At 45.6% G+C, this 21,391-nt stretch overlaps 1 protein-coding gene and 2 non-coding genes across 3 annotated transcripts; 2 read left to right on the forward strand and 1 right to left on the reverse strand.

Annotated features, from left to right (window-relative positions):
* Positions 1-2,442: 2,442 nt before the first annotated feature.
* On the reverse strand, positions 2,443-2,524 carry TRNAS-GCU (transfer RNA serine (anticodon GCU)). Its single transcript has one exon. It is a non-coding gene; the product is annotated as a tRNA-Ser (tRNA).
* Positions 2,525-2,545: 21 nt separating this feature from the next.
* LOC123058859 (transcription initiation factor TFIID subunit 9) lies at positions 2,546-5,350 on the forward strand. The gene is made up of 2 exons (XM_044481535.1): positions 2,546-2,906; positions 4,774-5,350. Exons 1-2 carry the CDS (start codon positions 2,559-2,561, stop codon positions 5,119-5,121), a joined length of 696 nt encoding a protein of 231 aa, XP_044337470.1. The 5' UTR covers positions 2,546-2,558; the 3' UTR covers positions 5,122-5,350.
* A 267-nt stretch (positions 5,351-5,617) lies between these two features.
* On the forward strand, positions 5,618-5,690 carry TRNAK-CUU (transfer RNA lysine (anticodon CUU)). Its single transcript has one exon. It is a non-coding gene; the product is annotated as a tRNA-Lys (tRNA).
* The last annotated feature ends 15,701 nt before the right edge of the window (positions 5,691-21,391 follow it).

Raw genomic sequence — 21,391 nt, forward strand, 5'->3', positions numbered from 1 at the left:
ATGCAGACTAAAAAGAAACGGAGGGAGTACTTCAATCTCGTTCACACAAAAAAAAGCGTACTTCGATCTGTTGACATCTCTGCTTCTCACCATGTATTGACCTCTTCCAAACAGTCCGACTCCACATCAATAGGAAGGTTACTCCATTGCAAGGCCAGCACTAATCCTTCTCTGATTGCAAATTTTTTAGATTCAAACACATCATTGCATGGGTTTTCCTTTCCGATTCCCCGTGCCCCTTCGCTCCTGCCCTCGTGCGAACTCTCATCCAAGGATTCCTTGCCTTTCGCCAGCGCCACCGCCGGTCCGCTTTGTCTTCTATGGTCCTTGAACCATGTAGGCGCGGTGGATCCAAGCCCTTGCTGGCGGGAGGGCTCCGTTTTTAGATGCTTTTTTGAGTTTTATTAAGTTTTTTGCCATGCTCAAGAAGATGAGACGATGGCGGCTTCTTGAAGATGGAATAAGATCCTACCCGTCTAGCCCCATCCTGGTGATGTTTCAAGCATCGTGGGAAGATATGTGGAGGTTTGTCTCCAATGGATCTCGTGGGATCCGGTCGACGTTTATCTTTGGTCGTTCTTACATAAGTCAACTACTTCGGGGATACCAGATCCCAACCAGACTACTGTTCTGCCTTGACTCTTGCAAAATTTGCTAAGCAATCGCTGACCCGATTCTGATCATGAGGAACATGTGATATTGACGTCATATGAAGAGACCTTAGATGCTTGATTTCTCCAACCAAAGAAGCAAAAAATGACCTATTCATGGCTTCACCCCTGACCAACTTCACTGCCAGCAGGGAATCCATCTCAATATGAATTGGCAGATCAGTACGTTGGATAGCAAGTGAGAGACCCTCCATACATGCGCAAAGTTCTGCTTCCAATGCATCACGGCATCAGAACAACCCCCTGCAAGATGAATAAATTGTGTTGCCGCATGGTCAAGAAGTGCTCGTATCATCTGTGTTCCAAAGTGGCCCTTTGATCATTATGAAGTAAGTACCAACACCTAGGTAACGAAACACTGGAAAGTGGAAAAGTATTATTATGAAGCTAAATTTGGAGTAGATAGAAATAATCCATAGAGAAAACAAATATTACTCGCAAAAAGTAAGGGAAATATATTCGTAGAAAAAATGACTTTTTGATCATTATGATAGTGATCTAAATGCTCTCATATCCATCACCTAGGTAACGAATCACTCGAAAGTGGAAACATATCTATTATGAAGCTAAATTTGGAGTGGATAGTTTTCTTTTTCTTCCCATGGAAGAAAGAGGACCCTTTGACTAGGGTTTCTTATGCCTCCCTCCGGTGCCACCGTCGGTCTATCTCGTCTCATGTGGTTTTAGGGTCATGAAGGCGTGGTGGATCACGGCCTTTGCCGGCCGGAGGGCTTCGTTTCTTCATGCTTCTTTGAATTTTGTTAAGGTTTGTGTCCTACTCAAAAAGACGAGAAATATTGATAGGAAAAGTGACATTTTGATCATTATGATAGTGATCTAAATGCTCTTATATCCAGCAGCACCTAGGTAACAAAACACTGGAAAGTGGAAACATATTTATTATGAAGCTAAATTTGGAGTAGATAGTTTTCTTTCTTCTCGTGGAAGAAAGATGACCCTTTGACTATGGTTTCTCGTGCCTCCCTTCGATCCCGCCGTCGATCTACTTCGTCTCCTGTGGTCTTAGGGCCATGGAGGCGTGATGGATCCCAGCCTTTGCCGGCGGGAGGGATCCGTTTCTTCATGCTTTTTTGAGTTTTGTTAGGGTTTGTGTCCTGCTCAGAGAGGCGAGGCGGCGGCGGCGGCTCTCTGAAGATGGAATAAGTTTCTCCCCGCCTAGTCCCCGTCCCGATGGTGTTTCTAGCACTGTCGGAGGCCGTGTGGAGGTTTGTCTCTGGCGGATCTCTTGGGATTCGGTCGGCGGTTGTCTTCGGTGGATTAACGTGGATCTTGTCTTTGTTCGCTTGTGCTTGTGTGTCTACAGGTTGGATCCTTAAGATCTACGCTTCTCTTCATCGGAGGTGGTTGCTATTCTGGTGCGATGGTCCTATGAGGCATTAACACGACGACTTTCTGACTGTCTACTATAACAAGGTTTGCCCGACTCTAATGAGGGAGGGGCAAAGATGACGGCACGCCTTCGGCTCGCTCCGGTGCTTGCAGTCGTCGCTAGGTGGTCTACTAACATGTATGTATTTTTTCACTCATGATGTTCTTTGTACTCATGATGGTACTTTTGTACTCATGTTAGGTGGTCTACTAACATGTACTCTGTAATTTTATACTCATGATGTTCTTTGTACCAACTTGACAGTTGATGAATGGATTGAAAGGTTTTCTCGCAATTTTTTTGGAGTAAATAAAAATAAGCCACAGGGAAAAAAATACTGGCTAAAAGAAAGAAAACAATATTGGTAGGAAAAAAATATATCGACACCTGAGAGATTCGAACTCTCGCGGGGAAACCCCATGTACTTAGCAGGCACACGCCTTAACCACTCGGCCAAAGCGTCTTTTTTGTTTTTGGAGCTACTTTACGTTTTATAAATGAATTTGATATCCAACCCGATTCGTTCCCGGAAACCCTCCACCAGCCAGGACACAGCAATCAGAGCATGGACAGCGGCGGCGGGAGGAGCCTCCGGCCCGGACGAGCCTCGCGACGCGCGCGTGGTGCGGGAGCTCCTCCGGTCGATGGGGCTCAGCGAGGGCGAGTACGAGCCGCGCGTCGTGCACCAGTTCCTGGACCTGGCCTACGGCTACGTCGGGGACGTGCTCGGCGACGCGCAGGTCTACGCCGACCACGCCGCCAAGCCCCAGCTCGACGCCGACGATGTCCGCCTCGCCATCCAGGCCAAGGTCAACTTCTCCTTCTCCCAGCCGCCGCCCCGCGAGGTACGAGTACCACCAATCTCACCAAATACCCTAGCACTATATATCCTCGTTAGATTCGGACAAATTACTAGGTTTCGTAGCTTCATCCTACGACCTGGTGGACGACACGCAACAGCTGCTACCATCTTCAGCTGGTGAATGACGAAACAATTTCCTATGAACCTATCAGATTCAGAGGGAGTAACGTTGTGGTCTCCAATTGGGGAAATAGTAAGCACAATAGAGGATGTGCAGATGTGTCGCCGAAGAAACAATCTCCATTCAAGAAATGTTGTGCGCTGTTGAGATTTCAGTTAATTGCTGGTTCTTGGCTGAGAGACATTTATTGGAAATTTTTAAATTTCAAATAAGGTTGGATTTATTAATAGAACGCATTATTCAGTAAGAGATTCGGCTAGAAGCCACCGTCCTCAACGAAGAGATTCGGTTTTGAATCCTTCAGCCAACGAAATGTTATTTTGTCTACACTTGTAGCCGTCTGAGGGACCAACATATCAGTCAGTGTTACACTGAAATTATAAGGAAAACATAGGAGGGAATGTGGGATCGGAACCCAGATTCATCCCCAAATTCTCAGCTTTGCAAATAGTACTAGTACTCTAGCACCCTACCAAGAATGGACCAAGATGACTCCTTTATCCTTTAGGAAGTTGGAACCAACCGAACTTTTGCCAATTTGGTGGGTAATCAGGGAGTGTCGACAGGTAAATCCCTGGGTGCTGCTAGTAGCAGAGGATGGAAGGAGAGTCCAGTGGCAGAAGATTGACGTTCAATTTAGTCCATGTGTTGTTACGAATGTTAAGCTGAGCCCATGGCTCGTTTGGAAAGTTGAATGCTTATCCGCTGAAGGGTTCAAAATCGTAGGAATCATGTGCCGCTAGTAGTTCCATATACACAATGTAACCTTTGAGAAGAGAACCAATCAAGAAATAAATACCCCCTTCTGTTAGTGCAGATATGCTGCTGGTGCTGCAGCAGCTGTCTTACTGTTGAAATTAGAAACAACAAAAATACTCGGTTTCCTTATTAGTTGGCTTTACTCTAGATATATTATGTGTATTATCGTTAGATTGGAACACTCTCATGGGATGGGTCAAATGAAATAATCACATACAAGGGAGAGCATCTGTTAGAGCCTCTAGACCGAAGGGTATTCCTGTGGCCAGAAAGTGCTAGATGGTTAACAAGGTACCGTAGCCAGCGCAGATCAGAAAGGTAACAGGGTAGTGGGGAAATAGTGATTACGGAAGACTTCTTTGTTGATAACTTGCATCAGTCGCTGCAGCTAGGGGACCTTTATATAGGCGACTCAAGACTAGTGTCCTGGGCGGGTACAAACTCAAATTGCTGCAGAACAAGACTGCTGCAGGTTCTATTGAAATGACTCTTAACTTAGGGAACAAAATATCCTTTCCTTAATAGACTCTTAGCGGATTCCAACTCAGGTGTGCCTGCTGTGGCCTGTGGGCTTCCTCGGAATCCCCCACATAACATTTCGTAGTAGAAAAACAATTTTTGGAAATGCATGGCTAGACTTCATAACAAGAATATACAAACAGGTTATGATTCTTAATGTGTACTTTGCTGAAATCTGAAGATATACCTAAAATGTTGATGGATCATATTAGGTAGTACAAAGATATTAGAGATTGAGGAGTCACTCACAAGTGTACTCACTTGCGGGTTAGCTGGTAAGTGCTATACTAAACAAGATCTTGCGTAGAAAAAGGCTATGAACAACTCTTGTGGTTATGCTTTGAAGTCAAGTGCTTGTTTTATGTTTTATCAGATCCCTGGAAATTCAAGCTGACACAAAGTACTCTGTATGCATAGGTGGATGACAAGTCATTTTTCTGATGTTACACAGGTTCTACTCGAGTTGGCACGCAGCCGGAACAAGATCCCGCTGCCCAAGTCTATCGCTCCACCTGGCTCGATTCCTCTGCCACCTGAGCAGGACACTTTGTTGAGTGAAAACTACCAGCTCCTACCCGCACTGAAGCCACCAGCTCAGACTGAAGAGGCAGAAGATGACAATGAGGGAGCCGACGCAATCCCTGCCAATCCTAGTCCAAACTATTCGCAGGATCAGAGGGGCAGCGAGCAACATCAGAGCCAGAGCCAGAGCCAGAGGGTTTCTTTCCAACTGAACGCGGTGGCTGCCGCGGCTGCAAAGCGCCCTCTAGTGACAATTGATCAGTTGAACATGGGCTAACTAACTGATGCCTGTGTAGCTTGCTGGAACCGCCCTTTCTGGCTAGCGCCCTCCTATTTCACCATGAAAAAATGCTGATTGTTGAGGAAAGGGAGCAGCCTTGCAAGTAGTGTAAGTAGTAGCCGTGCACCTCTGGTTTATTAATTTCTGTGCATTATTGTCAACTTGTTGATTTTGTAGATCTTGAGCTGTCCCGTCGTTGTTTCTGAATGCTAAGTCGGTGTTTCTATTGCGACTGTGTTCCTGTTATGCTTTTGTGGCATGTGGCACATTTTTTGTTGGTTAAAATGAGGACCTAACAATACGTGCACATCCTATAAACCTAGATAAAGGGAGTACCAAGTATACAGTAGAGTTGAAGATAAATCTGTAGTGCCTGCACCATTTTTGTTTCTTTATCGGTGTTTGCTTTTTTGACTGGGGAGTAGGATGGACTGATACCTTCTGTGCGTGGAGCATGGAAGAGTTACTTAGAAATCAAAACAAAAACAAGACAGCCCGTCTAGCTCAGTTGGTAGAGCGCAAGGCTCTTAACCTTGTGGTCGTGGGTTCGAGCCCCACGGTGGGCGACCACTTTTTTAAATTTTTTTCCCACTCCCCAGGAATCGATTTCCATGTGCAATGCATGAATGATGAATCAGCCATAAGAACTACGGGACAAGCTCTCTTTGATCTCTTTTTTTATCAGCAAAGCGTACTTGACATCTCTGCTTCTCACCATATATTGACCTCTTCCAACAGTCTGACTCCACATCAATAGTAAGGTTACTCCATTGCAAGGCCAGCATTAACTCTTTCTTTGATTGCCAAAATTTCAGATTCAAACACATCATTGCATGAGAATAGGTGTGTGCACAAACAAAAAATGATGGCACCAGAAGCATCCCTTAAAATCATGCCCGTCCCTCCAATACCATCGAAAAAGGAAGTATGAGCATTAAATTTAACCGGGTCATCAAGTGGAAACTTCCATATGCTGTGATCCATAGAAGGTCCACTATTGTACGTCGGCATGATATGTGCATAGCATGTTTGAACATGAGCTTTTCCTTTTAAATGGTCATCATGAAGTAAGTAACACCTAGGTAACGAAACATATGGAAGCACATTATTAGGATGCCAATTTTGGAGTAGAGAGAAATAAGCCATAGAAAAAAAACTCACAGAAAAAAAAAGATATCAAAGCCTCAGAGATTCAAACTATTCAAAAGAAAGTGCTCCTATCATCTGTGTTCCAAAGTGACATTTTGATCATTATGAAGTTTTTTTCTTGAATATGCACGAGTGTGCGTATCATTCATTAAAAAAGTGATCATTATGAAGTAAGTACCAACACCTAGGTAACAAAACACTGGAAAGTGAAACGTACTATTATGAAGCCAAATTTGGAGTATATAGAAATAAGCCACAGAGAAAACAAATATTACTCGCAAAAAGAAAGAAAAATAATATTGATAAGAAATAGTGATCCAAATGCTCTTATATTTATTTACGAAGAGATTGAGTACCAGCACCTAGGTAAGTACCGGCACCTAGGTAAGAAACACTGGAAAGTGGAAACGTATTTATTATGAAGCTAAATTTAGAGTAGATAGTTTTCTTTCTTCCGTGGAAGAAAGAGGACCCTTTGGCTACGGTTTTTCGTGCCTCCCGCCGGTGCCGCCGTCGGTCTACCTCGTCTCCTGCAGTCTTAGGGCCATGAAGGCGTGGTGGATCCCGGTCCTTGCCACCGGGAGGGTTCCGTTTCTTCATGTTTTTTTAGTTTTGTTAGGTTTTGTGTCCTGTTCAGAGAGGCGAGGCGGTGGTGGCTCTCTGAAAATGGAATAAGGTTCTTCCCGCCTAGTCTCCGTTTCGATGGTGTTTCTAGCTGCCGGTGTTCTGGAAATGGGGGTCCCCAGACTTGCCTGCCTGCGGCCCATGGCGTGGCTCTGCGAGCGGGCCTGTACGGCCCATCTTCACCAATAAGCATTCAAGACCCTCGCGAGGGGCCAAGCCTCGCGAGGCGGACGACACAAGACCTCCTCGGGAGCGGCCTCACCAGGCTGGCTCGCGAGGGGCGGAGAGATCAAGGCAAGGCAAACCTCGCGAGGTTCCAATGACGTGAGCCATGACGATCGAGACCAGGCGGGCGCCAGCGCGCACAGTGTTCTTATTTCCTCTTTGGTGCTAAGGAGGCAAGCGCAGACGAAGAGTACCGAGGCATCAAGCAAAGGTTTCCATATCGGTGCAACGAGGCCAAGACCAGCAGGACGACAAGACGGAAGTCACCATGGAGCCCAAGGCGGCGTCACCACCAGAGCCTTTGGCAGGCGAAGACTGCTTTTGTCAGGATAACTTGTACTAGCTGTCCCCTTTCAAATTGGCCGTTGTTGGCTCCTTTCCCGCTCAATATTTAGGGAGAGGACCAGGTGTTGGGTAACGTAGTAATTTAAAAAAATCCTACGCACACACACACAGGATCATGGTGATGCGTAGCAACGAGAGGGGAGAGTGTGTCTACGTACCCTCATAGACTGTAAGAGGAAGCGTTTATCAACGTAGTTTATGTAGTCGTACACCTTCACGACCCGTTCCGATCAAGTACCGAACATACGGCACCTCCGCCTTCAGCACATGTTCAGCTCGATGACGTCCTCGTCTTCTCGATCCAGCAAGAGGGGCGAAGTAGTAGATGAGTTCCGGTAGCACGGCGGCGTGGTGACGGTGTTGGTGAAGAACAATCTCCGCAGGACTTCGCCTAAGCACTACGAAAACTATGACGAAGGATAAACTAGAGGGGACGGGGTTGCCGGCACACGGCTTGGTGTTTCTTGATCTGTCTTTGATGCTAGCCCTGCCCCTCTATTTATGTGTTGAGCCCCGGGGTCAAAACTTGGAGCAAAAGCCTCCTCAAAGTCGGTTTTGCCCGAAAGGCAAGAGTCCCACTCGGACTCCAGGACCAAACGCCACAATCCTTGGCGTCTGGCCCAGACGCCATGGGCCTCGGTGTCTGGCCCAGGGCCAGACGCCAGGGTCTCCGGCATTTGGCCTCCTGGCCTCCGCAGAACTCCTTTTGCACCGACTTATAGCCCCGTGGGCCTGACCCCTTGGCCTAACCATATCATCCAATATATGGATCTTTACCTCCGGACCATTCTGGAGCTCCTCGTCATGTCCGTGATCTCATCCGAGACTCCAAACAACATTTGGTTACCAACATACATAACTCATAAATACTATATCGTCAATGAACGTTTGAGCGTGCGGACCCTACGGGTTCGAGAACTATGTAGACATGATCGAGACACTTCTCTGGTAAATAACCAATAGCGAAACCTGGATGCCCATATTGGCTCCTACATATTCTACGAAGATCTTTATCGGTCGAACCGCATAACAACATACGTTGTTCCCTTTGTCATCGTATGTTACTTGCCCGAGATTCGATCGTCGGTATCTCAATACCTAGTTCAATCTCGTTACCAGCAAGTCTCTTTAATCGTTCTGTAATGCATCATCCCGTAACTAACTCATTAGTTACATTGCTTGCAAGGCTTATAGTGATGTGCATTACCGAGAGGGCCCAGAGATACCTATCCGACGATCAGAGTGACAAATCCTAATCTTAAAATACGCCAACTCAACAAGTACCGTCGGAGACACCTGTAGAGCACCTTTATAATCACCCAGTTACGTTGTGACGTTTGGTAGCACACAAAGTGTTCCTCCGGTAAACGGGAGTTGCATAATCTCATAGTCATAGGAACATGTATAAGTCATGAAGAAAGTAATAGTAACATACTAAACGATCAAGTGCTAAGCTAACGGAATGGGTCAAGTCAATCACATCATTCCCCTAATAATGTGATCCCGTTAATCAAATGACAACTCATGTCTATGGTTAGGAAACTTAACCATCTTTGATTAACGAGCTAGTCATGTAGATGCATACTAGTGACACTATGTTTGTCTATGTATTCACACATGTATTATGTTTCCGGTTAATACAATTCTAGCATGAATAATAAACATTTATCATGAAATAAAGAAATAAATAATAACTTTATTATTGCCTCTAGGGCATATTTCCTTCAGTCTCCCACTTGCACTAGAGTCAATAATCTAGATCACATCGCCATGTGATTTAACATCAATAGTTCACATCACCATGTGATTAACACCCATAGTTCACATTGTCATGTGACCAACACCCAAAGGGTTTACTAGAGTCAACAATCTAGTTCACAACGCTATGTGATTAACACCCAAAGAGTACTAATGTGTGATCATGTTTTTCTTGTGAGAGAAGTTTAATCGACGGGTCTGCCACATTCAGATCCGTATGTATTTTGCAAATTTCTATGTCAACAATGCTCTGCACGGAGCTACTCTAGCTAATTGCTCCCACTTTCAAAATGTATCCATATTGAGACTTAGAGTCATCTGGATCAGTGTTAAAATTTGCATCGACGTAACCCTTTACGACGAACCTCTTGTCACCTCCATAATCGAGAAACATATCCTTTATTCCACTAAGGATAATTTTGACAGCTGTCCAGTGATCTACTCCTAGATCACTATTGTACTCCCTTGCTAAACTAAGTGTAGGGTATACAATAGATCTGGTACACATCATGGCATACTTTATAGAAATTATGGCTGAGGCATAGGGAATGACTTTCATTCTTTTTCTATTTTCTTCCGTGGTCGGGCATTGAGTCTTACTCAATTTCACACCTTGTAACACAGGTAAGAACTCTTTATTTGACCGTTCCATTTTGAACTACTTCAAAATCTTGTCAAGGTATGTACTCATTGAAAAAACTTATCAAGCGTCTTGATCTATCTCTATAGATCTTGATGCTCAATATGTAAGCAGCTTCATCGAGGCCTTTCTTTGAAAAACTCTTTTTCAAACACTCCTTTATGCTTTCCAGAAAATTCTACATTATTTCTGATTAACAATATGTCATTCACATATACTTATCAGAAATGCTGTAGTGCTCCCACTCACTTTGTTGTAAATACAGACTTCACCGCAAGTCTGTATAAAACCATATGCTTTGATCACTTTATCAAAGCATATATTCCAACTCCGAGATGCTTGCACCACTCCATAGATGGATCGTTGGAGCTTGCTCACTTTGTTAGCACCTTTAGGATCGACAAAACCTTCTGGTTGCATCATATACAACTCTTCTTTAAGAAATCCATTGAGGAATACAGTTTTGACATCCACTTGCCAGATTTCATAAAATGCGACAACTACTAACATGATTCGGATAGACTTTTAAGCATCGACACGAGTGAGAAAATCTCATCGTAGTCAACACCTTGAACTTGTCAAAAACATTTTGCGACAATTCGAGCTTTGTAGATAGTAACACTACTATCAGCGTCCGTATTCCTCTTGAAGATCCATTTATTCTTAATGACTCATCGATCATCGGGCAAGTCAATCAAAGTCCATACTTTGTTCTCATACATGGATCTCATCTCAGATTTCATGGCCTCAAGCCATTTCACGGAATCTGGGCTCATCATTGCTTCATCATAGTTCGTAGGTTCGTCATGGTCTAGTAACATGGCTTCCAGAAAGGATTTTCGTACCACTCTGGTGCGGACCATACTCTGGTTGTCCTAAGAGGTTCGGTAGTAACTTGATCTGAAGTTTCATGATCATCATCATTAGCTTCCTCACTAATTGGTGTAGAGATCACTAGAACTGATTTCTGTGATGAACTACTTTCCAATTCAGGAGAAGGTACAATTTCCTTATCAAGTTCTACATTCCTCCCACTCACTTCTTTCGAGAGAAACTTCTTCTCTAGAAAGGATCCATTCTCAGCAACAAATATCTTGCCTTCGGATCTGTGATAGAAGGTATACCCAATAGTTAATTTTGGGTATCCTACGAAGACGCACTTCTCTGACTTGGGTTTGAGCTTATCAAGATGAAACTTTTTCACATAAGCATCACAACCCCAAACTTTAAGAACGACAGCTTAGGTTTCTTGCTAAACCACAGTTCATACGGTGTTGTCTCAACGGATTTAGATGGTGCCCCTTTTTAATGTGAATGCAGCTGTCTCTAATGCATAACCCCAAAATGATAGTCGTAAATCAGTAAGAGACATCATAGATCGCACCATATCTAGTAAGTACGATTACGACGTTCGGACACACCATTACTGTAAGGGAATATTTATCCCTAAGGTGTTTTGGTGATTGATGACAATGCTTTTGCGGACTAATCGTGTGCCTTGAGTTTCCCAGACGTTTCATCTCTAGGCACAAGACGGTTTGGTGCCCCTCGAAGACTTTTGAAGACGGCGTTTTTCTACGTTTCTTTTTGGTGGATTTGAGTCGTAGGAAAGCCGTACTATTAAGATGGGGTCCGTGTCGGAAAGGTTTGGGTGGAATCATCATGTACACGTTTTCTTCCTTGTCCCCTCCTTTCCCTTGCACTTTGGAGCATCCTCCGTTTATCCTCTTTACCTTGTCCTGGCTGCTGTTGATGGGCTGCGGTAGTACTACTCCTTCTTGAGCGGTAGTACCGCAGGCACCCGCAATAGTACCGTACTTCGGTGCGGTAGTACCGCAGGTGCCCACGGTAGTACCGCTCCTCTGGAGCCGTAGTACCATGGCCCCCAGGCCAAGTACCGCTCCTTCACGGTAGTAGGGGTGTAATTTTTTACATCCGCGCCACCGTGGTAGTACCGCATCCCTTGCGCGGTAGTACCGTGCGCGGCTTGGCTCAGCTGCCAGACGGTAGTATCGCTCCTCTGCGGTAGTACTGTGTCGGATTTTTGCTTCGTCCGTTTACCAGCGGAAGTAGGCACGGATGTATTTTCATCCGCGCTCTTCCCAGGCTAGGAGTTTCCTGCCTTGCGGTATTACCGCAAGGGGGAGCGGTAGTACCGTGCCCGCGGCAGTACCGTCCTCAGCCCTTGTGCTACAGGTCTGCCCTAGCTGCTGCTGCTGCTGCGGTAGTACCGCGGGTCCTCATGGTAGTACCACGTGGCCTTGTGGTAGTACCTCTTGTCAGCAAGCGGAAGTACCGTGTGGCCTTGCGGTAGTACCGCTGGTCTGGGGCGGTAGTACCGTTGGTCGCGGGCTGGTAGGTGGATAATGGTTGGATTTTTGTCCTTAGCTATAAAAGGGGTGTCTTCTTCCTCTAGTTGACTACCTCTTCCAACCCTAAGCTCCATTGTTGCTCCAAGCTCCATTTTCGCCCGATCTCACTCCCTAGCCAATCAAACTTGTTGATTTGCTTGGGAGTGGTTGAGAAGGCCCCGATCTACACTTCCACCAAGAGAAATTTGATTCCCCCACTAATCCCTTGCGGATCTTGTTACTCTTGGGTGTTTGAGCACCCTAGACGGTTGAGGTCACCGCGGAGCCATAGTCCATTGTGGTGAAGCTTCATGGTGTCATTGGGAGCCTCCAATTGAGTTATGGAGTTTGCACCAACCTTGTTTTTAAAGGTTCGGTCGCCACCTCCAAGGGCACCAATAGTGGAATCACGACATCTCGCATTGTGTGAGGGCGTGAGGAGAATACGGTGTCCCTAGTGGCTTCTTGGGGAGCATTATGCCTCCACACTGCTCGAACGGAGACGTACTTCCCCTCAAAGGGAAGGAACTTTGGTAACACATCCTCGTCTCCACCGGCTCCACTCTTGGTTATCTCATGCCTTTACTTGTGCAAGCTTATTTGTGATATATCTCTTGCTTGCTTGTGTACTTATCTTTGTTGCATCATATAGGTTGCTCACTTAGTTGCATATCTAGACAACCTACTTTGATGCGAAGTTTAAATTGTTAAAGAAAAGCTAAAAATTGTTAGTTGCCTATTCACCCCCCCCTCTAGTCAACTATATCGATCCTTTCAATTGGTATCAGAGCCTCGTCTCTTTATTAAGGACTTTACCGTCCGAAGAGTATGGTTGACGTTATAGAAGGTGAGGAGGAGCACTCCGGTGCAAATCCGGTATCTTCTACGGGAGATGGGGAACCGCGGTCTCTCGTGAGGAGTTTAATGTGGCGTTGGACACATTGAAAACCTCCATGACGACCGAGGTCAAAAGCATGTTTAAAGATTTCTTAGAAGAGCTTAAACTTTCCACCGCACCGTTGAAAGTGGGTGATCCCGCCAATAAGGTGGCGGATGCTACCTCCGACAAGGGGGAAGCTACTAGTGAGAAAGCCCTTCCTACTAGTGGTAAGAGTGGCACCGGCATCTTTGCCCATGTGGAACCTCCACTTGTCTATGGTGGACCTCTCCCTTCAACTCATTTGAATCATGCCGGGCCGGCCCCTAAGATTGAGAAGAATGTAGAATTTGATTCTTGGGTCCATCGTTTTAAGCGCCATTTAAATCATGTGAACACTAACCTTTGGAGAATCATTGAAGAAGGTTTCTATCCGCATGACCGAAGCAACTTCACTCCTAGAGAAGTCGTGGATAATCAATTGAATGAGAATGCTCTCTTCATCATTCAAGAAGCAATCCCACCCGAAGACCTTCCTCATCTCCGGCCTTACTCCTTGGCCAAAGATGCTTGGCACCAAGTGGCTTCCCTCTACCGGGGAAGCGCAAGCATTCAACGCTCCAACTATGAAGTGGTGCAAGATAAAGTCGATGAGTTTGCAATGAAAGAGGATGAAGAACCTCGTGAGCTCTATTGGAGGGTAACTAAACTCGTGGTCTCACTCCGAGATCATGGAAGCAAGGACATGGATGAAAATTGGATTAAGCAAAAATTCCTCAAGGCAATGATGCCCTACCACAAAGCCATGTCCTCCGTCATTCGTCAAAGGCCGGTGTCGGTGTCAAAACCGGCGGATCTCGGGTAGGGGGTCCCGAACTGTGCGTCTAGACCAGATGATAACAGGAGGCAAGGAACATGATGTTTTACCCAGGTTCGGGCCCTCTTGATGGAGGTAAAACCCTACGTCCTGCTTGATTAATATTGATGATTTGGGTAGTATAAGAGTAGATCTACCGCGAGATCAAGGAGGCTAAACCCTAGAAACTAGCCTATGGTATGATTGTTGTATATGATCTATCGACTAGCCTGGCCTCGGTTTATATAATGCACCAGAGGCCTAGGATAACAAGAGTCCTAACCGAATACGCCGGTGGGGAGGAGTCCTTGTCTTGATCGCCAAGTCTTGTGGAATATTCCTTGTATGCGGTAGCTGTCCGAACTTGCCCATGAGTATACGGCCATGGGGGTCCTCGGCCCAATCTAATAGATCGGGAGATGACGTGGTGAGTACCCCCTAGTCCAGGACACCGTCAGTAGCCCCCTGAACTGGTCTTCAAGTTAGGGATGCTCCTCGATTCTTCCGAACTATTCTTCATCTTCGGTTGACGGTCTTGAAAACTGGTTCAACAAATCTTCTCATCTTCGATCTTGAGGATCACCGAAATGCATTCGGCGAGTTTACACGTCGGGTATCCGAGGAGCCCCTTTAAGTTTCTGGCCTTTATCAATGCCTTGTTATTTTTATGCCACACCTCGGGTTTGAAATTGTTCCCGGGCGGCAGCATCCTCTTGCGTCCGAGCTCCAACGCCGGACTGCATTCGAGGTATCTTTTGCAGCCGTGCACCAACGTCGGACCGCTTCCCAGCTCTAACGCCGGAATGTATCCGAGCTCCAACGCCGGACTATGTATCCGAGCTCCAACGCCGGACTATATCCGAGGTGTCATATCACCTTGGTTCAAAAAAGTTTGAAGGAGTTTAGCCGAGCTTAATGCCGGAAATGCCCTCTATGGAGCCAGCCACTAGCGCCCGAGCTTTATGCCGGACTGCTTCCGAGGTGGTGCACCACCCCGAATGTGGGCTGATTTTTGTGAATATTTTTTATTGGTGCAATTTATTCTCTGCCGAGATATATAGCCAGTAGCCCTCAAGGTGTGTATCGGTCTAAAACCCGAGATGCACCTGAAGGATGACGTAAGACCGCTGATCCTAGTAGCCACTGAGACTCAGGTTGATTTGCAAAATCGGCCTGAGGATCAAGTCCAAACTCGGCAGAATACTTCGGGACACTAAAAGCGGTGTGCTCAGTCCTTGAGACTCAGGTTGGGTGCGGCCGACCAACCTGAGGATCAAAATCTCCTCAAAAACTATATTGCACATAAAATTTTCTGCATTGGAGAAGCAATGCAGTAGCCCCCGAGACACTGGTCGGGTGGCAACACCAGATCAGGGGATCGATATGCCCCTTTAATATTTGTAAATAATAAGCCCGAAGCCCAGTAGCCCCCGAGCCTTAATGCGGGCACGGGTGGCCGAATTAAGGATCAATATCCATAGTAAATCACAAATTATGTGTAATGACTCTATGTATCCAAGTACTTTACGTCATTAATGCTCAGATCCGCATTGTACAAAACTTTGTTGACCGACCATCGGCTTCCACCTCCTCGGCCAGTAGCCGAGGAGTGTTTGTCCTACTTTATAAAACCTCCATGAGGGCAAAGATTTACAACAAACAAGGCAATCTGGCCATACGGTTTTATAAACAAAGGTACGCAGAGAGTTATATTACTGTTTAACAGAAGAAATGTCTTCCAAAGAAAATAGTCCCGCTATCGGTTCCTTTCTTTGGGTTGTCATGCTAAGCATGATCATTAAACCTCAGCTCTAATGTAAGAGCAAAATATCGAAGATTTAGTTTGGGAGGCCAGTTAATAGCCCCCGGTAGTGTTTGGCGACAGTCGGGGTCAAGCCGTAAACACTTCGGCCAATGTTATGAACGGCCCGTCATTTAACATAGTCATCGGATCGCTGACCAGTTTATGCTTATTGTGACAGTCAGTTTTCGGCTTTCTCCATTGAGGTGCTTAACCATGTGAGCTGGAAGCACAATCGCAGTGGTTCTCTCTTTACATGCCTAGCCGAACAAAATGGAACGTAGGAAGCAAGTACAGGAGCCGGGCAACCCAACTATTGACCGAAGAAACAATTCGAAACCGATGCATATATAGCAATATCTGAGAATGTTTTTGCCGAATCCCTAAAGGTGTCCGGCGTTGCACTGCGAGACTAATGCTGGAAAAGCACAAATAGTTTAAAAGTGCCAAAAAGCTTGGAAAACCAAGAAACGTCAGTAAAAACATGACGTCCGAACAAGATCAAGTGTTCGGTGCCAATCCGAAAATTGGTCTTAGAAAAAAGAAGTGCTTCTGTCGTGCTTTAACATGATACATCCTATCTCAAGACTTCGAGCGGGTCAGCCTACGGCTTCAACCTCCTATCCCGAGGGCGGAGTACTTCTCATTAGGCCAGTTTAGCAAACTAAACTCTAGCGGCTTTGAGAGAGAAATTAGGCTCCCCGGCTAGTGACCGCACACTCGCGTCGAAAAAAGGAGTGATAAATAATAATAATAAAACTTTGCAACGACTAAGAAGAAGAACACTTATTATAAAACGGCTCAAATAAACTTAAGAGCCCCCAAGTGACTTGGGTAGAAGAATGATTGCATGTACCGAAGTACTTATATCATATCTATGTTCAACCGAACTTTAAACGCGTCTTAACCGACCGTCGGCTTCTCCCTCTTCGGTCAAGGACCGAAAAGTGTTATGTACTCCATCGGTCGAGAATATCGACGGTGTTTCCAATAACCAGGCAATCAGGCCATAAGGTTGTAACAGACAAAGCGCGCTTAGGGAACTTATGCTATATTACTGCGAAGTGTAAGAAGCATCTTCGGAGAAAATAGTACCCCCACCGATACCTTTCTTCGGTGCTCATTGTTATTATGAGACTTGTGCAATAGATTTTTTGTACTCATGAGTTCCGTTGTGTGCCGACCATCATTGAAAACTATAAGAGCGCTAGCTTTCGGCTTCACCCAGTCTGAGGTCCGGCTCGGGTGACCCGATCGTGACAATCACAGAGGTGATCCCTTTACTCCCTAGCCGAACAATCGGGAACGTAGGGGTAAACATAGGAGCGAGGCAACCCAGCTTGCAAATTGCTTAAGTCAATATGGTGCATATTGTGGCATAATACACGAACAAGGAACGAAGCCGTACAAGTATAATCATATGCAAGAGGAAAAGCTTCATAAATGAAGCCCCCAAGTGAATTGTGTTGGGGAACGTAGCAGAAATTCAAAATTTTTCCTACGAATCACCAAGATCTATCTATGGAGAGACCAGCAACGAGTAGAAAGGAGAGTGCATCTACATACCCTTGTAGATCGCTAAGCGGAAGCGTTCAAGTGAACGGGGTTGATGGAGTCGTACTCGTCATGATTCAAATCACCGATGATCAAGTGCCGAACGGACGGCACCTCCGCGTTCAACACATGTACAACCCGGTGACGTCTCCCACGCCTTGATCCAGCAAGGAGAGAGGGAGAGGTTGAGGAAGACTCCATCCAGCAGCAGCACAACGGCGTGGTGGTGGTGGAGGAGCGTGGCAATCCCGCAGGGCTTCACCAAGCACCATGGGAGAAGAGGAGGAGGGAGAGGGGCAGGGCTGCACCAACGAGAGATCAAATCGCGTGTTATGGGCAGCCCCTAGGCCTCATATATATAGGGGAAGGGGAGGGCTGCGCCCCCTTTAGGGTTTCCCACCCCAAGGGGCGGCGGCCAGCCTCCAGATGGCATCTGGTGCGGCGGCCAAGAGGGGGGGGGAGGAGTCCATCCTCCCCAAGGCACCTCGGAGGTGCCTTCCCCCTTGAGGACTCTTCCCTCTAGGGTTCCCTAGGCGCATGGGCCTCTTGGGGCTGGTGCCCTTGGCCCATGTAGGCCAAGGCTCACCCCCTACAGCCCATGTGGCCCCCCGGGGCAGGTGGCCCCACCCGGTGGGCCCCCGGGACCCTTCCGGTGGTCCCGGTACAATACCGATGACCCCGAAACTTGTCCCGATCGCCGAAACAGGACTTCCTATATATAAATCTTTACCTCCGGACCATTCCGGAACTCCTCGTGATGTCCGGGATCTCATCCGGGACTCCGAACAACATTCGGTAACCACATACAAGATTCCTTTATAACCCTAGCGTCATCGAACCTTAAGTGTGTAGACCCTACGGGTTCGGGAGACATGCAGACATGACCGAGACGTTCTCCAGTCAATAACCAACAGCGGGATCTGGATACCCATGTTGGCTCCCACATGTTCCATGATGATCTCATCGGATGAACCACGATGTCAAGGACTCAATCGATCCCGTATACAATTCCCTTTGTCTAACGGTATTTTACTTGCCCGAGATTCGATCGTCGGTATACCAATACCTTGTTCAATCTCGTTACCGGCAAGTCACTTTACTCGTTCCGTAACACATCATCCCGTGATCAACTCCTTGGTCACATTGCGCATATGATGATGTCCTACCGAGTGGGCCCAGAGATACCTCTCCGTTTACACGGAGTGACAAATCCCAGTCTCGTTCCGCATAAAACAATAGATACTTTCGGAGATACCCGTAGTGCACCTTTATAGTCACCCAGTTACGTTGTGACGTTTGATACACCCAAAGCACTCCTACGGTATCCAGGAGTTACACGATCTCATGGTCAAAGGAAGAGATACTTGACATTGGCAAAGCTCTAGCAAATGAACTACACGATCTTTTGTGCTAGTCTTAGGATTGGGTCTTGTCCATCACATCATTCTCCTAATGATGTGATCCCGTTATCAACGACATCCAATGTCCATAGCCAGGAAACCATGACTATCTGTTGATCACAACGAGCTAGTCAACTAGAGGCTCACTAGGGACATATTGTGGTCTATGTATTCACACGTGTATTACGATTTCCGGATAATACAGTTATAGCATGAATAAAAGACAATTATCATGAACAAGGAAATATAATAATAATACTTTTATTATTGCCTCTAGGGCATATTTCCAACAGTCTCCCACTTGCACTAGAGTCAATAATCTAGTTCACATCGCCATGTGATTAACACTCACAGGTCACATCGCCATGTGACTAATACCCAAGAGTTTACTAGAGTCAGTAGTCTAGTTCACATCACTATGTGATTAACACTCAATGAGTTTTATGTTTGATCATGTTGCTTGTGAGAGAGGTTTTAGTCAACGGGTCTGAACCTTTCAGATCCGTGTGTGCTTTACAAATCTCTATGTCATCTCCTAGATGCAGCTACCACGCTCTATTTGGAGCTATTCCAAACAACTGTTCTACTTGGAGCTATTCTAAATTATTGCTCCATTATATGTATCCGGTCTCTCTACTCAGAGCTATCCGGATAGGTGTCAAGCTTGCATCATCGTAACCTTTACGACGAACTCTTTTACCACCTCCATAATCGAGAAAATTCCTTAGTCCACTAGTTACTAAGGATAACTTTGACCGCTGTCCTGTGAGCCATTCTTGGATCACTCTTGTACCCCTTGACTGACTCATGGCAAGGCACACTTCAGGTGCGGTACACAGCATAGCATACTGAAGAGCCTATGTCTTAAGCATAGGGGACGACCTTCGTCCTTTCTCTCTATTCTGCCGTGGTCGAGCTTTAAGTCTTAACTTCGTACCTTACAACTCAGGCAAGAACTCCTTCTTTGACTGGTCCATCTTGAACACCTTCAAGATCATGTCAAGGTATGTGCTCATTTGAAAGTATTATTAAGCATTTTGATCTATCCTTATAGATCTTGATGCTCAATGTTCAAGTAGCTTAATCCAGGCTTTCCATTGAAAAACACTTTCAAAATAACCCTATATGCTTTCCAGAAATTCTACGTCATTTCTGATCAACAATATGTCAACAACATATACTCATCAGAAATTCTATAGTGCTCCCACTCACTTCTTTGGAAATACAAGTTTCTTATAAACTTTGTATAAATCCAAAATCTTTGATCATCATCAAAGCATACATTCCAACTCCGAGATGCTCACTCCAGTCCTTAGAAGGATCGCTGGAGCTAGCATACCTTTTAGCATCCTTAGGATCGACAAAAAACTTTCTGATTGTATTACATACAACCTTTCCTCACGAAAACTGGTAAGGAAACTCGTTTTGACATCCGTCTGCCAGATTTCATAAATGCAGCTAATGCTAACATGATTCTGACAGACTTAAGCATCGCTACGGATGAGAAAATCTCATCGTAGTCAACTCCTTGAACTTGTGAAAAACTTTTTGCCACAAGTCGAGCTTCATGGATGGTGACATTACCATCCACGTCCGTCTTCTTCTTAAAGATCCATTTATCTTAATGGCTTGCCGATCATCGGGCAAGTCCACCAAAGTCCATGGATCCGTTCTCGGATTTTATGGCCTCGAGCCATTTATCGGAATCCGGGCCCACCATCGCTTCTCCATAGCTCGTAGGTTCATTGTTGTCTAGCAACATGACCTTCAAGACAGGATCACCTTACCACTCCGAAGTAGTACGTGTCCTTGTCGTCCTACGAGGTTTGGTAGTGACTTGATTCGAAGTTTCATGATCAATATCATAAGCTTCCACTTCAATTGGTGTAGGTGCCACAGGAACAACTTCCTGTGCCCTGCCACACACTAGTTGAAGAGACGGTTCAATAACCTCATCAAGTCTCCACCATCCTCCCACTCAACTCTTTCGAGAGAAACCTTTCCTCGAGAAAGGACCCGATTCAAGAAACAATCCATATTGCTTTCGGATCTGAATTAGGAGGTATACCCAACTGTTTTGGGTTTCCTATGAAGATGCATTTTATCCGCTTTGGGTTCGAGCTTATCAACCTGAAACTTTTTCATATAAGCGTCGCAGCCCCAAACTTTTAAGAAACGACAACTTAGGTTTCTCTAAACCATAATTCATACGGTGTCATCTCAACGGAATTACGTGGTGCCCTATTTAAAGTGAATGTGGTTGTCTCTAATGCCTAACCCATGAACGATAGTGGTAATTCGATAAGAGACATCATGGTACGCACCATATCCAATAGGGTGCAACTATGATGTTCGGACACACCATCACACTATGGTGTTCCAGGCGGTATTAATTGTGAAACATTTTCCACAATGTCTTAATTGTGTGCCAAAACTCGTAACTCAGATATTCATCTCTATGATCGTATCATAGACATTTTATCCTCTTGTCACAATGATCTTCTACTTCACTCTGAAATTACTTGAACCATTCAATAATTCAGACTTGTGTTTTATCAAGTAAATATTCTCAACATCTACTCGAATCATCTGTGAAGTAAGAACATAACGATATTCACTGCATGTCTCAGCACTTATTGGACTGCACACATCAAAATGTGTTACTTCCAACAAGTTACTATCTTGTT

The sequence above is a fragment of the Triticum aestivum genome, chromosome 3A (assembly GCF_018294505.1).
Source record: "Triticum aestivum cultivar Chinese Spring chromosome 3A, IWGSC CS RefSeq v2.1, whole genome shotgun sequence".
Lineage (NCBI taxonomy): Eukaryota > Viridiplantae > Streptophyta > Magnoliopsida > Poales > Poaceae > Triticum > Triticum aestivum.

Coding starts and splice junctions, on each gene's coding strand:
- LOC123058859 (XM_044481535.1), top strand. CDS start 2,559: ATGAATTTGATATCCAACCCGATTCGTTCCCGGAAACCCTCCACCAGC. Junction 2,907..4,773: donor CCCAGCCGCCGCCCCGCGAG/GTACGAGTACCA, acceptor GATGTTACACAG/GTTCTACTCGAGTTGGCACG.